This window comes from Hyla sarda, chromosome 8, assembly GCF_029499605.1.
Source record: "Hyla sarda isolate aHylSar1 chromosome 8, aHylSar1.hap1, whole genome shotgun sequence".
NCBI classification, from domain to species: domain Eukaryota; kingdom Metazoa; phylum Chordata; class Amphibia; order Anura; family Hylidae; genus Hyla; species Hyla sarda.
In genome coordinates, this window is record NC_079196.1 from 206070457 (window position 1) to 206087879 (window position 17423).

The window sequence follows — 17423 nt, forward strand, 5'->3', positions numbered from 1 at the left end:
TATTGCTTCATAACTTTTCATTTACCACAACCAACTGGTGTAGCCGGTTACTGATGCCCAATATGTAACCAAATAACTTTCTTTAGTTTTGCTTTTTCTTTAACGGGTTCCCTCCGGAGCAGTGCTGCCCAAGTATTTAGCATTTCTATGTCACAACTTTGAGCTCTTGGGCCAAAAATTATTAGAAAAAGGTTATGTTGTACAATGGAGACTGTGGGGGTGCTCGTGGATAGCGAGGGACACGAAAAAGCTTTGGATGCCCGCCAGTTGGCCAGGCCTGCTTTAGACAAATTTTATATTGTAGCTCAGGGAATACCAGTTCTGCTGTGGAGCCGGTGACACTTGTTAGTCTGTTTTAGCTAAAAGATAAATTATGAGTAAAAGAAATTAATTTTAGGCTGTGTTCATTTATATCCGTTCCATTAGAATCAGTTTTTTGGGGCATAAATGGATCGGTTTTTAACAGGCCCTTTCACCATTTTGTAATGCAAAAGTTTTAGAGCCATATAGGAAAATTCTGCCGGAGATGGAGTCCCCTCCGACACGCCAGATACATAGAATGATCTCATTGAGATCAACAGGATCAGTTCTACCTTTAGTAAAGGAACGCCCGATAAGTGGGAACAGTGCCTTACAGTGTGTATATGTGTATATATATATATATATATATATATATATTATACTTTAAATATCCTTATAAATAACATGACAAAATATCCGGGGTTACCTTACCCCCATAACATTTTACACAGTGCAAACCGAAACCGAAACTGACCCTAAATCCTGAGATAGCAACAGGCTGGAGGGGGACCTGAAGGAAACTTCTCTTCCATCCACTCTCTCCTACTGTGCCCTTGGTCATCCATCACCTAACCCAAGGGCACCACCTTTCGGAGACCACTCTGTCCCTTCTCGCTAGGAACCCCCCACCCCCCCCATAAGTAGCTGGCTACCAACCCAGCTCCCCCGGCCATTATGACTGGGCCGCTACCAATCATTCAAGCATGCCACCAAATCCCTCTCCAGCTCCCATGGCTGTGGGAACAAACCCACCAGACCCTCACAACCACTAATCCCCTACCACCGATCCTATTTACATGTTCACAATTCTGTTCCGACTGACTCTTCCCCTTCCCGTCTTCCCTTTTTAAAGCATGCTGACATCTATCCCCTCCCATTTCTTAACCTCCCCTAACTCCCGCTTCCTGCTGCCCCATGTCATGTGCCCCCTCCCCTCCCATGCTGTCCACTCCGGGGGCTCTCTGGTGAGGTGTACTGGTGTGAAACTATTGTATCCCACCCTTGTTCATCCCCCACCTCATCTGTATCACTGCTCCCCTGCACGTCTCCCTGTATGCTTCTATGCTTTAAATTTTTGTAAATATATTGCATTTATTATCTGGTACTGATTCTGAGTTACAGCCTATATTATAATCCTATTGGGTGTTATTGGAAACAGTCAACAAGCTGCTTGCTAGACGTGCCCCTAAGGAGAGAATCACACAGCGCATCCGCAGTGTATTTAACTCTTCCAGCCACTGCAGAGCGAGCTCCCTGCTCTTTGTAGCTCTGTGTGTCTGCTCCTAGCGGAGGATTTACTGACGACAGTCATAAGCTGACACACAGAGCTACGCAGTCTCAGCAGGGAGCTCGCTCTGCAGACGTTCTGTGATTACCGGAAGCGCATCCGCAGCTTAAAAAACGCTGAGGACGCGCTGCGTGTGACCCTTCCCTTACAAATAGTTTGGACACAGCCACATTCTTCACTGCCATTCTCATGCGCTTGCTTTGCTCGATGTACAGAGCTTGGCTGTCTTTGTGAGTCTCATAGCAGTTGAATGGAGCGGTGGTTCAGTATGTGCACTGAATATTCATTCTTTTGGGGGACAGAGGACTTTTTGCCTGTACCGTTGCAGTTTACTTCATGTTCATTGACCGACTTCTTACATATATCACATTAGGTCAGGGAACGAGAACTGCTTCTCTGGGATCTACGTAACTTCAGCCGACCGGTGTCATCCTTCTCACTGGATGCATCCTCAGGGTAGGAAAACAAATGCACGTTTCTTCTTGTCTTGTTTTTTTCCTCTATAAATGGTTCGTACCTGGATAATACAAAGGGTCCATTGTGGCTGATTCTTAAACAATTAGCTTTGTTTTCCCGATGAAGCTTCACCTTGGAGCTACTGTTAAGAATATACACTCAGTGGCCTGTTTATTAGGTACAGCTTGCTAGTACCCGATTGGACCCCCTTTTGCCTTTATTCTTCGTGCCATACTTTGTACAAGGTAGTCTGCATCGCTGGACTAATACGGCTACTCCAAACTACTGTACAAGGTGCTGGAAACATTCCTTTAGAGATTTTGGTCCATATGGACATAATTGTGGAGATTTATCAAAACCTGAGGAGGGGTAGCGCGGTGCAGTTGCCCAAATTAACCAATCAGATCGCTTCTTTCATTTTTCAAAGGGCATCTGGGAAATGAAAGAAACAATCTGATAGGTTGCTATGGGCAACTGCACCACTCTTCCTTAACTCAGGTTTTGATAAATCTCCCCAAATGTCCTCACACAGTTGTCGGATGCACATCCATGATAAGACTCTCCTGTTCCACCACATCCCAAAATCCGTCAAAATCCCAGTAGATCAGCAATTTCTGATATATTCTGGCCGGCCCGTCTGACACCAACAACCATTCTACGTTCAAAGTCACTTAAATCCCCTTTCTTCACCATTATGATGCTCTGTTTGATCTTTTTTGTCTTGTCCACAGTGCTCTCTGCTGACACCTCTGTCCGTGTCAGGAACTGACCAGGGCAGCATAGGTTTGCTATGGGGATTTGGACAGTTCCTGATACGGGCAACAGGTGTCAGCAGAGAGCACTTTGGACAAGACAAAAAAAAGAAATTCAAAAAGAAAATAATTTCCTTTGTAGCATACAGCTGCTAAAAAGTACTGGAATGGTAAAGATTTTTTAATAGAAGTCATTTACAAATCTGTTTAACTTTCTGGCACCAGTTCATTTAAAAAAAAATAATGTTTTCCACCGCTTTAACATAGGTTTTACATAGGTTCTTTAACATAGGTTCTTTACGGTAACTGCAAGATGGCGCCTCAATTTAATCATTCACAGATATGTCTGCATTGTGGAATACAATGGTGGATATACATAGACGGGTAAAATAGAAAAGAGGCTGAGCTGCCATAGTAACCAGTTATTTTATGTTGTTTGCACAAGTTTTAATGAAACTTCCCCAATGTTTAGATAAAGGATCTGAAGCTGAGAAGTTACAATGTCTGATAATATACTTGATAATGCAGTGTTTTCCAACCAGGGTGCCTCCAGCTGTGGCCAAACTACAACTCCCAGCATGGCCGGACAGCCTTCGGCTGTCTGGGCATGCTGGGAGTTGTAGTTTGGCCACAGCTGGAGGCACCCTGGTTGGGAAACACTGTGATAATGTAACATTCCTGACATGTAACATAGGGCAATTGTGTCATATAGGAGTGTAAGGTTAAAGCTTCATTTAATAGGGCCACAGAATGTATTAGGGAATTAAATAACCATTATTCTTCTAATGTTTTAAAAAAAGTAATTAACCTCTTAGTATCTGCCGATATGCTTTTTTTACAACGGTCACTAAAGAAGCACTCCGGAAATTGTTATATTTTTTTTGCATATTGCAGCATAGCTATTATTAGATACTAATGTATAGGTTCTTGTTAAAGGGGTACTCTAGTGAAAAACTTTTTTATTTTATTTTTTTAATCAAATGGTGCCAGAAAGTTAAACAGATTTGTAAATTACTCCTATTAAAAAAATCTTAATCCTTCCAGTACTTATTAGCTGCTGAATACTACAGAGGAAATTATTTTCTTTTGAAACACAGAGCTCTCTGCTGACATCACAACCACAGTGCTCTTTGCTGACATCTCTGTCCATTTTAGGAACTGTCCAGAACAGCGTATGTTTGCTATGGGGATTTCCTTTTACTCTGGACAGTTCCTAAAATGGACAGAGATGTCAACAGAGAGCACTGTGGTCATGATGTCAGCAGAGAGCTCTGTGTTTCAAACGGAAAAGAATTTCCACTGTAGTATTCAGCAGCTAATAAGTACAGGAAGGATTAAGATTTTTTAATAGAAGTAATTTACAAATCTGTTTAACTTTCTGGCACCAGTTGATTTAAAAAATAAATAAAAAAAGTTTTTCACCGGAGTATCCCTTTAATGCCTTGTGCTTACTTGTTTTAGCTGATGTGGCAGGTATGTTTTTTTTTTTTTTCAGTGATACTGATTGCAATTACATGATTGCCTTTATTTCCCATGAAATAGGGGACGGAGTTTGATCACTGCACCTGGTCATCTCATTAGGCTGCTGGTGCTGGAGGTCACCCAGGTGAACTCATTAGATTCATATGTAGGTTGAGGTCAGTTTACATTATGTGCAGTTTTGATGCATTTTGCTTATTTAGCACACATTCACACTGTGTAATTCCCGCGGAATTCCGCGAGTAGAATTCCGCGCAGTGAACTGTACCCTTAGTGTGAATGGGTCTTCCGCGAGAGCCATTCACACTGTGGAATTTCAGCGGTGGATAATTCTTCCACGGAAATTGTTCCGCGCGAAGAAAGAACATGTTCATTCTTTGCGCTGAATTCCACGAGTACTGCATAGCTATCAATGGTGACGGCGCAGTGCCGTGCGGTCCTACTGCCGAAGTATTTTCGGCAGCAGCCGCCTGATGCAATCTACGCTCACGGAATTCCGGCAGCTGAGATTCCAGAATGTACCCTTAGGGTAGGGTATCTCACACTGCGGATGCGCCGACGGCAGTCACAAGAGTGGGCTCCCTGCTGCGGCAGGTTATCTTTGTGTCCAGTCGTAACGTACACGCTGCGGACACAGTCTGTGTGACCCTATTCTCAAAATGTATATTGCTATAGTATATTGCTATATAGTGAGATATATTGCTGTGAGGATAAAGTGATTTCACCTATAATCCCAATTGAGGTGTTTTATGAAGATTTAATGTCTTTAAGCATTGTTTTTTTTTTACTGTATTTTCCACATATTTTGTACTGTAATCAAGGAAGCTCACAACTCAGCCTCCTCCTCCCTGTGGAATGACCTTGGCAAAGGTCACCGAGCATGCCCAGACACCTTTTCTCATTCATGTGAATGGGACTGCTCCAGTCTATTGTCACCTACGTCCATGCGGCTTGCCATTAGACATATCTATAAATGCTGTGAATAACCACTCAGGCAAGATGGCTGCCCCTATTATAATGTAAATTATTATTATTAAAAATTTTATAAAAAAAAAAAAGAAACAGATTAAAAAAAGAACATGTTTCAGTATTTGGCTCTAATCCGAATTAAGCAATCTTAGCAATACATTCCCTTTAAAGAGGTACTCCGGTAAAAAAAAAAAGATTTTTTTTTTTAAATTAACTCATGCCAGAAAGTTAAACAAATTTGTAAATTATCAATATTTAAAAATCTTAATCCTTTCAGTACTTATCAGCTGCTGTATACTACAGAGGAAGTTTGTGTAGTTTTTTCCAGTTGGACCACAGTGCTCTCTGCTGACACCTCTGTCCATGTCAGGAACTGTCCAGAACAGAAGAGGTTTGCTATTGGGATTTGCTCCTACTCTGGACAGTTCCTGAGACAGACAGAGGTGGCAGCAGAGAGCACTGTGGTCAGGAAAAAAAGAACTACATGACTTCCTCTGGAAGGATTAAGATTTTTAAATAGAAGTCATTTACAAATTAACGTTCTGGCACTGGTTCATTTAAAAAAAAAAAAATTAAAAAAAAAAATCACCAGAGTACCCCTTTAAAGTGGTTGACAGCTTGAACAGTTCCTGTTTCTTTGAATATATGTGCAGCGCCACCTCAGGGAAAATGATGCATTATACTTTTCTCATTATAAACTATAGAAACATAGAATGTGTCAGCAGATAAGAACCATTTGGCCCATCTAGTTTGCCCAATAATCTGAATCCTATCAATATTTCTTGTCCCTATCTTATATGAAGGATAGCCTTATGCTTATCCCATGCATGTTTAAACTCCTTCACTGTATTTGCAGCAACCACTTCTGCAGGAAGACTATTCCATGCATCCACTACTCTCTCAGTAAAGTCATACTTCCTGATATTACTGCACAAACCTTTGCCCCTCTAATTTAAAACTATGTCCTCTTGTGGTAGTTTTTCTTCTTTTAAATCTCCTCTGCTCCTTTACCGTGTTGATTCCCTTTATGTATATAAAAGTCTCTATCATATCCCCTCTGTCTCTTCTTTCTTCTATACATGTTAGGGTCCTTTAACCTTTCCTGGTAAGTTTTATCCTGCAATCCATGTACTAGTTTAGTATCTTCTTTGAACTCTCTCTAGAGTATCTATATCCTTCTGGAGATACGGCCTCCAGTACTGCGCACAATACTCCAAGTGAGGTCTCACCAGTGTTCTGTACAGCGGCATGAGCACTTCTCTCTCTCTACTGCTTATACCTCTCCCTATACATCCAATCATTCTGCTAGCGTTTCCTGCTGTTCTATTACATTGTCTTCCTACCTTTAAGTCTAAGGCTATCCTTATATTTGCCACTGTGATAGATAGTCTTTGTAGGCATTTTTCAGGCTGACTAATGGATGATGATCCACCGTCTATTAGTCACTGTTACAGTGTGTTCCAAACAGTGTGTCTCCAGCTGTTGCAAAACTACAACTCCCAGCATGCCTGGACAGCGTATTTAAAGGGGTACTCCAGTGGAAAGCAATTTTTTTCAAATCAAATGATGCCAGAAAGTTAAAAAGATTTGTAAATTACTTTTATTAAAAAATCTTAACCCTTCCAGTTCTTTTCTTTTTTTAATTTCTTTTCCTTATGACCACAGTGCTCTCTGTTGACACCTCTGTCCATGTCAGGAACTGTCCAGAGTAGGAACAAATCCCTATAGCAAACCTATCCTGCTCTGGACAGTTCCTGACATGGACAGAGGTGTCGGCAGAGAGCACTGTGGTCAGACTGTAAAAAAAAAAAACTACACAACTTTCTCTGGAGCATACAGCAACTGGTAGGTACTGGAAGGATTAAAATGTTTTAATAGAAATAATTTACAAATCTGTTTACCTTTCCAGTACCAGTTGATTTGAAAAAAAAAATTGTTTTCCACCAGAGCACCCCTTTAATGAAAAATAATGTACCACCTGTTGCAGTTTAGCTGTGTAAGGCTGGGTTCACACCACGTTTTGTTAAATACGGTTCCCGTAAACGGCCGGGAGGAGGGGGGGCTTAATCGTGGCGCCCGCACTCAGCCGTATTCGGGAACCGTATTTAATGTATGTCTATGAGCCGACCGGAGTGAACCGCAGCCTCCGATCGGCTTCGTTTTCGGCCGTATGCGGTTTCCCGACCGTAGGCAAAAACGTAGTTAACAAAACATGGTGTGAACCCAGCCTTACTTTTCCCTAATACTTTATTACCGATCAGCTGTACATACTTTGGGCAATATGGCCAACACATATAGAGTAATATTGTATACACTGCCTCAGCTGCGGTGTAATTTTTTTTGTGAAAGTAAAGTTTTACTTGAATTACTATGGAACAAAGAGAGGAGGAGGCGGAGGGGAACGCGTTTTGCATTTCTCCAATCGAAAATCTGGAGAAAACATTTTTATTGCATGGTAGTTTGTGTATTTCATTAGGAAAGAATGGAAACATACTGAAATAATGGTTAACCTCATTAAAGGGCTCTCATCCAAGAATCCGACTTCCTTCAAAAGAGACAGAATGATGGAGGGTTTGAAAGCACGTTCTTCAAGTTGACCCTTCAGGCACGCAAACTACTTGACTCTTGACTACAAGTATTTTAGTCCGATTCTGGATAAACAAGCTGCACACACACTACTCGGTATTCAGGTCTCATTCACGTGAGGGCTTACAATGATAAATATAATTCAATCACAATTAATGCCATATGAGTACTAGGGTAAATAATAATAACCCTTCGGGGGAGGACCCCCCTAGGGAAAGGAAGCCCTACTACTAGGTAAAATATCATTTTTATTATAATATTAAAATATTAATATACTCTGCTCGAAGATACAGCACCAAAGACAAGGTCCAGTAAATTGCAGGCTGTGGTCTTTATTGTGTACAGGAACACACGTGCAACATTTTGGCTAGAAAGCCTTTTTCAAACATGTTTGAAAAAGGCTTTCTAGCCGAAACGTTGCACGTGTGTTCCTGTAAACAATAAAGACCACAGCCTGCAATTTACTGGACCTTGTCTTTGGTGCTGTATCTTCGAGCAGAGTACATCAGAGACATAGCGTTGGCAAGCTATTGGACACCATTGCACAGGACGAGAGGGCATCCAGTGCTGATCCCTTTTCTGAACTTGTATTAAAATATTAATGATAGACAAAAACAAAAAGCACACGTGAAAGATTTAAAACTCTCAGTTACCTCTTTAAGTGGGTATACTTATGAGTGGCTTTTACCACCTGCTCTAGTGACTATATGGGTAGTGGGTAGTGATGTTGTTTCTAATGGTCTCTCATACCATTCCTTCCCCTAGCAGGTGTTCAATAATCACTATCCCCCACTCCGTACATTATTACATCATTCCTCATTCTTTTTTTTGTGTCCATAATGCGGGTTTCACTTATTAATAATCTTAATAAAAGGTAATAAAAGGACCAGCGAGTGTCTAAATCACCAGTAGCCTCATGAACCCTTGACAAAGCCAGTGCTCTGGCAAAACGTCAGGGAGGCTGGTGATAGGTTTTTAGGCAGTGATAAATATAGACCTGCATTTAGAGGAGGACCCTGGACCTATTTCTTCAACCCTCCGAACCAGAAGGCCCTGCGAAGGTCAGGGACAAGTAAGCCCCCTTCAGCAAATTTAGTGAGAACCTATCTGTGCTCTGGCATCTGCCTAGTTTGCTGGTCAAGCATCCCCCCAGTGCTGAGTAGCCTAAGGCCTAGTTCACACAGAGAATCTTTGGCCGGAAAAATTCTGGACGAAGATTTCCAGTGCAGGGACCGCATGGACATTGCCATCCAGATAGACTGCAATGTCTGCAGTGTGGATTCCTGCCTGATGAAGATCCCTGTTATGGGTCGAAACGCGTTGCACTGTATATAATAAAATAATTCCATTCATCCCTGGACCAGCGCCGTCATTGAGAAGAACACCTTTTTCATTCATTTCTCCTATACCTTTTTAAGATCAGAATTCTCTGACGTAAATTCTGCCCAGAAAATTCCGCATTGTGATGGGTTCAGAAGTAGAATTCCGGTCGGAAATTCCGTAGTGTGAACCCCCTATGAAAAAGAAGAAAGAAAACCCTTAAGACCTGGTGCTGCTAACACTGTGGAAAAGCATGGACTCCAAAGATCCAGGAGTACTTCGTAAAAAGTAATCTGTAGAAGGGAGAGGTGACCCCCGAAACATGTAATTTAAGCAGCTACCTCCAACTTAAAGGGGTACTCCGCCCCTAGACATCATATCCCCTATCCAATGGATGGGGATATGATGTCTGATCACGGGGGTCCCCAGTGGCGATGCTATGGGGATGCGGGGCAGAGGTTCGTGGCGTCACGGCCACACCCCCTCAATGCAAGTCTATGGGAGGTGGCATGATGGCCGTCACACCCCCTCCCCTAGACTTGCATTGAGGGGGTGTGGTCATTACATCACAAGCCTGCGGCGCTGAATCCGACGCTGCATCCAGGTGCAGCATGGAGATTGCGGGGGTCCCCAGTGGCGGGACCCCTGCGATCACACATCTTATCCCCTATCCTTTGGATAGGGGATAAGATGTCTAGGGGCGGAGTACCCCTTTAAGTACCCCTTTCTTGGATTTGGGGTGATAAATGCACTTATCACTCACATAAGTGGAGCAGGGACACTATTTGTCTTTCTACAGGGACACTATTTGTCTTTCGTGCTTCTCCCTTGGGTAATATTTGAGGCGCTGGTGTGCGGCCTTAGTTTTTTACTTTTTTTATTTTACTTTTTTTTTTACCGGGTAGTGTGAACTCGGCCTGAACGTAGTCATACATATTAGATTAAAGTTCGCCAAACGTAACCAACCATCTATTGTATACGGGGTCTACTGGATCTTCCCAAACAGCAGATGTTGGGGAAGAGAATGGTCAGGAATGTGGTATTTTAATATGCCTCATCCCTTTGTTCTTGGAAAGATAAGTTGTCACCAAAGCTATCTACAGTGGTTCACACAGAAAGGAGGAACCCTAAGGCTCTCATAATCCCACTAGACCAAAGTATCCCCAGCGTGGTCTTCAAGTACCCCAACAGGTGATGTTTTCAGGATTTCCTTAGTCTTTCACAGGTAATATTATTATGGTCATTGCATCAGGCATCACCACAAGTGTTCTCTGTATGGGATATCCTCAGGCATGACTTGTTGGGGGTATTTGAGGACTTCGCTTGGGGAAACACTGCACTAGCCCACTCTAAAAAGTCCCAATATCTATGTAAAAGTGACACACAAGTTAAACAAAAACCAAATCCAACCATGTTGGTACATGAACCTTCTCATGTGTTTTCGCATTTGGATTGTACACATAATGAATGTTTCAATTTCACTCCCACTTTCCTCCTCTCGGCTACACAGCGCATTAAAAGCTCATTCAAATTTCCTTTGAGGGAACAAAAAGACTTCACAAAGTCATGTCAAACTTTTTTCCCCAGAAGAAATTTATAGGAATCGTAGGCAACTACTAACGTCATGAAATTTTGGGGAATTCCTCCGAAAAGTTAGAGTACCTGTAACCAAACTAAACTTTTAATATATTGCTCCTTAAGTAATTAGAACACACTTTGATATTTACTTGCTGTTAAAAACTGCCACTAGGTGGCTCTTTTCTGTTCCCTGCTGCAAGTCAAACAGTTTGTTTGGTCTCCTTCTGGCCTGGCAGGAGACCAAACTCAGGGGCATGGGGAGGCACAGCTCTCACAGGCTTCAGTGACGATGCGCCTGCTGGGGAACGCCCGCTTTCTCCTGCCGGGAGCTCACACAATGTCAGCAAGGGGAAAGGTATGATACACAGCTTTTTAAAGCTCGAAAAAAAAATTTTGGAGGGGTGTTAGGAGCAGATAGGGAATATAATCTGAGTTAGTTTAGAAAATATGGTTTGATGACAGGTACTCTTTAAATTTTTGACAAATCCTTCTTTGCCGGGCATAGATTTAGTCAAGGATGCCTCTTTCCCTGTAAATCACTACTTGGTGGAAGTGAGAAGACTCTATGGAGACCGGTGACAGAATAAGTAGAACCAAGAGTAGAACAGAGAGATTTCTGATAAACATATTATACTATATACCTCTGTACTTATACGATGGTTCTACACCGTCATGACTATGGAGAACTGCTCCACATAGAGGAAATCCCTTTCACCAAAACTAGTTGGGGGTTGGTGCTGTCATAGAAGCAATGACTTAGTTTATATAAGGACCAGTTAGCATAGAGTGGTGCGTTTATGAGAAGGCATTCCCCAGCACATGCATTGGCCCCCCCTTGTGTCTGAGGGTGCCGGTTTTGGGGTCCACTGCTGATGGGCCCAGATATGCAGGAGGCCCTAAAAGCCAATAAACACGTGAAGTCAGACTAGGAGCTATTAGACCAGCTTTCTTAGGGGTATCTAGCCCATGTGGGTAGAGAAGACATAAGTCACCCCAGTCTATAACATCTCTGGGGAAAACCAGTTGCCAATGTTTAGCAAACTGCATGCGGTTCTGCAACTATTCTTCAAATTCTGTATCTCTATCTAGCAGAAGATGTTAACCAACAAGCATTATGAAGCCTGCAAATGTATTTGCCTAAACCCTGTCTCCCTGGACTTTATTACATCTTCCTGGAGAACAGTACAGTCCACCATGCCCCTATAATATCTATATGGAGTGGGAGGTCTGGCATTCTGATGCCTACGTGACAACCCATGTTCCCGCCAGATCGTGCGTACCACAGGTTGTCACGATACCGGCTGGCAGGTAGTGGATCCTCTGTGCCAGAGAGGGATTGGCGTGGACCGTGCTAGTGGATCGGTTCTAAGTCACTACTGGTTTTCACCAGAGCCCGCCGCAAAGCGGGATGGTCTTGCTGCGGCGGTAGTGACCAGGTCGTATCCACTAGCAACGGCTCAACCTCTCTGACTGCTGAAGATAGGCGCGGTACAAGGGAGTAGACAGAAGCAAGGTCGGACGTAGCAGAAGGTCGGGGCAGGCAGCAAGGATCGTAGTCGGGGGCAACGGCAGGAGGTCTGGAACACAGGCTAGGAACACACAAGGAAACGCTTTCACTGGCACAATGGCAACAAGATCCGGCGAGGGAGTGAAGGGGAAGTGAGGTATAAATAGGGAGTGCACAGGTGAACACACTAATTGGAACCACTGCGCCAATCAGCGGCGTAGTGGCCCTTTAAATCGCAGAGACCCGGCGCGCGCGCGCCCTAGGGAGCGGGGCCGCGCGCGCCGGGACAGGACAGACGGAGAGCGAGTCAGGTACGGGAGCCGGGATGCACATCGCGAGCGGGCGCTACCCGCATCGCGAATCGCATCCCGGCTGGAGACGGTATCGCAGCGCACCGGGTCAGTGGAGCTGCCCGGAGCGCTGCGGTAGCGAGAGAGAAGCGAGCGCTCCGGGGAGGAGCGGGGACCCGGAGCGCTCGGCGTAACAGTACCCCCCCCCTTGGGTCTCCCCCTCTTCTTAGAGCCTGAGAACCTGAGGAGCAGACTTTTGTCTAGGATGTTGTCCTCAGGTTCCCAGGATCTCTCTTCAGGTCCACAGCCCTCCCAATCCACCAAAAAGAACCTTTTTCCTCTGACCGTCTTGGAGGCCAGTATCTCTTTCACTGAGAAGACGTCAGAAGAACCGGAGACAGGAGTGGGAGAAACTAATTTGGGAGAGAAACGGTTGATGATGAGTGGTTTAAGAAGAGAGACATGAAAGGCATTAGGAATACGGAGAGAAGGAGGAAGAAGTTTGTAAGAGACAGGATTAATTTGGCACAAGACTTTGAAAGGACCAAGATAGCGTGGACCCAGTTTGTAACTGGGGACACGAAAGCGGACATATTTAGCGGAGAGCCATACCTTGTCTCCGGGAGCAAAAATGGGGGGGAGCTCTTCTTTTGTTATCGGCAAACTTTTTCATGCGAGATGAAGCCTGTAAAAGAGAATCTTGGGTCTCTTTCCATATGGTGGAAAGATCACGAGTCACTTCATCTACAGCGGGCAAACCAGAGGGCAAGGGAGTAGGGAGGGGGGGAAGAGGGTGACGGCCGTACACCACGAAAAATGGGGATTTGGAGGAAGATTCAGAGACTCTAAAGTTATACGAGAATTCGGCCCATGGTAGAAGATCTGCCCAATCATCCTGGCGGGAGGAAACAAAATGTCGTAAATAATCACCCAAGACCTGGTTAATTCTTTCTACTTGTCCATTGGATTGAGGATGATATGCAGAAGAAAAGTTTAATTTAATCTTGAGTTGTTTACAGAGAGCCCTCCAGAATTTTGACACGAATTGGATGCCTCTATCCGAGACTATCTGTGTGGGCAACCCGTGAAGACGAAAAATGTGTACAAAAAATTGTTTAGCCAACTGAGGCGCTGAAGGAAGACCAGGAAGAGGGATGAAATGTGCCATCTTGGAGAATTGATCAACGACCACCCAAACAACAGTGTTGCCACGGGATGGGGGTAGGTCTGTAATAAAATCCATACCAATCAGAGACCAAGGCTGTTCGGGGACAGGCAGAGGATGAAGAAAACCAGCGGGCTTCTGGCGAGGAGTCTTATCCCGGGCACAGACAGTGCAGGCTCGCACAAAGTCCACGACATCCGTCTCCAGAGTCGGCCACCAATAGAAGCGAGAGATGAGTTGCACAGATTTCTTGATGCCTGCATGACCTGCGAGATGGGAGGAGTGACCCCATTTGAGGATTCCGAGGCGTTGGCGTGGAGAGACGAAGGTCTTTCCTGGAGGAGTTTGCCTGATGGAGGCTGGAGAAGTGGAAATCAGGCAGTCAGGAGGAATGATGTGTTGCGGAGAGAGTTCAACTTCCGAGGCATCCGAGGAACGAGAGAGAGCATCGGCCCTAATGTTCTTATCGGCAGGCCGAAAGTGAATTTCAAAATTAAATCGGGCAAAGAACAGAGACCACCTGGCCTGGCGAGGATTCAGCCGTTGGGCAGATTGGAGATAGGAGAGGTTCTTGTGATCGGTGTAAATAATAACTGGAAATCTTGATCCCTCCAGCAGATGCCTCCATTCCTCAAGTGCTAATTTAATGGCTAGAAGCTCTCGATCCCCGATGGAGTAGTTCCTCTCCGCCGGAGAGAAGGTCCTAGAAAAAAAACCACAAGTAACAGCATGCCCGGAAGAATTTTTTTGTAGAAGGACCGCTCCAGCTCCTACAGAGGAGGCATCAACCTCCAATAGGAAGGGTTTAGATGGGTCAGGTCTGGAGAGCACGGGAGCCGAAGAAAAGGCAGACTTGAGCCGTTTAAAGGCGTCTTCCGCTTGAGGAGGCCAAGACTTGGGATTGGCATCTTTTTTGGTTAAAGCCACGATAGGAGCCACAACGGTAGAAAAATGTGGAATAAATTGCCTGTAATAATTGGCGAACCCCAAAAAACGTTGGATAGCACGGAGTCCGGAGGGGCGTGGCCAATCTAAGACGGCAGAGAGTTTGTCTGGATCCATTTGTAGTCCCTGGCCAGAGACCAAGTATCCTAGGAAAGGAAGAGATTGGCATTCAAACAGACATTTCTCTATCTTGGCATAAAGTTGATTGTCACGAAGTCTCTGAAGAACCATACGGACATGCTGGCGGTGTTCTTCTAGATTGGCAGAAAAAATCAGGATATCGTCCAGATATACAACAACACAGGAGTATAAGAGATCACGAAAAATTTCATTAACAAAGTCTTGGAAGACGGCAGGGGCGTTGCACAGGCCAAAGGGCATGACCAGATACTCAAAGTGTCCATCTCTAGTGTTAAATGCCGTTTACCATTCATCCCCCTCTCTGATGCGGATGAGATTATAAGCACCTCTTAAGTCCAGTTTGGTAAAGATGTGGGCACCTTGGAGGCGATCAAAGAGTTCAGAGATGAGGGGTAGGGGGTAGCGGTTCTTTACCGTGATTTTATTAAGACCGCGGTAGTCAATGCAAGGACGTAGAGAGCCATCTTTTTTGGACACAAAGAAAAATCCGGCTCCGGCAGGAGAGGAGGATTTACGGATAAAGCCTTTTTTTAAATTTTCCTGGATGTACTCCGACATAGCAAGAGTCTCTGGGGCGGACAGAGGATAGATTCTGCCCCGGGGTGGAGTAGTGCCCGGGAGGAGGTCAATAGGACAATCATAAGGCCTGTGAGGAGGTAGAGTCTCAGCTTGTTTTTTGCAAAAAACATCCGCAAAGTCCATATAGGCCTTAGGGAGACCGGTTACAGGGGGAACCACAGAGTCACGGCAAGGGGTACTGGGAACCGGTTTTAGGCAGTCCTTGAAACAAGAGGGCCCCCAACTCTTGATCTCCCCAGTGGACCAATCCAGGGTTGGGGAATGGAGTTGAAGCCAGGGTAGTCCAAGGAGGATTTCGGAAGTGCAATTGGGGAGGACCAAAAATTCAATCTTCTCGTGATGAGGTCCGATGCACATTAGAAGGGGCTCCGTGCGGAAACGTATGGTACAGTCCAATCTTTCATTGTTTACACAATTGATGTAGAGGGGTCTGGCGAGACTGGTCACTGGGATGTTGAACCTGTTGACGAGAGAGGCCAAAATAAAATTTCCTGCAGATCCGGAATCCAAGAAGGCCATAGTAGAGAAGGAGAAGGCAGAGGCAGATATCCGCACAGGCACAGTAAGACGTGGAGAAGCAGAGTAGACATCAAGGACTGTCTCACCTTTGTGCGGAGTCAGCGTACGTCTTTCCAGGCGGGGAGGACGGATAGGACAATCCTTCAGGAAGTGTTCGGTACTGGCACAGTACAGGCAGAGATTCTCCATGCGGCGTCGTGTCCTCTCTTGAGGTGTCAGGCGAGACCGGTCGACCTGCATAGCCTCCACGGCGGGAGGCACAGGAACGGATTGCAGGGGACCAGAGGAGAGAGGAGCCGGGGAGAAAAAACGCCTTGTGCGAACAAAGTCCATATCCTGGCGGAGCTCCTGACGCCTTTCGGAAAAACGCATGTCAATGCGAGTGGCAAGATGGATGAGTTCATGTAGGTTAGCAGGGATTTCTCGTGCGGCCAGAACATCTTTAATGTTGCTGGATAGGCCTTTTTTAAAGGTCGCGCAGAGGGCCTCATTATTCCAGGATAATTCTGAAGCAAGAGTACGGAATTGTACGGCGTACTCGCCAACGGAAGAATTACCCTGGACCAGGTTCAACAGGGCAGTCTCAGCAGAAGAGGCTCGGGCAGGTTCCTCAAAGACACTTCGAATTTCCGAGAAGAAGGAGTGTATAGAGGCAGTGACGGGGTCATTGCGGTCCCAGAGCGGTGTGGCCCATGACAGAGCTTTTCCAGACAGAAGGCTGACTACGAAAGCCACCTTAGACCTTTCAGTAGGAAACTGGTCCGACATCATCTCCAAGTGCAGGGAACATTGGGAAAGAAAGCCACGGCAGAATTTAGAGTCCCCATCAAATTTATCCGGCAAGGATAGTCGTAGACCAGAAGCGGCCACTCGCTGCGGAGGAGGTGCAGGAGCTGGCGGAGGAGATGATTGCTGAAGCTGTGGTAGTAGCTGCTGTAGCATCACGGTCAGTTGAGACAGCTGTTGGCCTTGTTGCGCTATCTGTTGTGACTGCTGGGCGACCACCGTGGTGAGGTCGGCGACAACTGGCAGAGGAACTTCAGCGGGATCCATGGCCGGATCTACTGTCACGATGCCGGCTGGCAGGTAGTGGATCCTCTGTGCCAGAGAGGGATTGGCGTGGACCGTGCTAGTGGATCGGTTCTAAGTCACTACTGGTTTTCACCAGAGCCCGCCGCAAAGCGGGATGGTCTTGCTGCGGCGGTAGTGACCAGGTCGTATCCACTAGCAACGGCTCAACCTCTCTGACTGCTGAAGATAGGCGCGGTACAAGGGAGTAGACAGAAGCAAGGTCGGACGTAGCAGAAGGTCGGGGCAGGCAGCAAGGATCGTAGTCGGGGGCAACGGCAGGAGGTCTGGAACACAGGCTAGGAACACACAAGGAAACGCTTTCACTGGCACAATGGCAACAAGATCCGGCGAGGGAGTGAAGGGGAAGTGAGGTATAAATAGGGAGTGCACAGGTGAACACACTAATTGGAACCACTGCGCCAATCAGCGGCGTAGTGGCCCTTTAAATCGCAGAGACCCGGCGCGCGCGCGCCCTAGG

The 17423-nt window shown here is 45.5% G+C and overlaps 1 protein-coding gene across 1 annotated transcript in view; it reads left to right on the forward strand.

Moving 5' to 3' along the window:
- The window catches only part of CORO7 (coronin 7), a 206359-nt gene that overhangs the window by 87561 nt on the left and 101375 nt on the right, over positions 1-17423 (forward strand). Inside the window, exon 10 of the mRNA XM_056534991.1 lies at positions 1962-2044. Coding sequence (XP_056390966.1) covers positions 1962-2044 — 83 coding nt within the window. The remainder of the gene's footprint in view (positions 1-1961; positions 2045-17423) is intronic.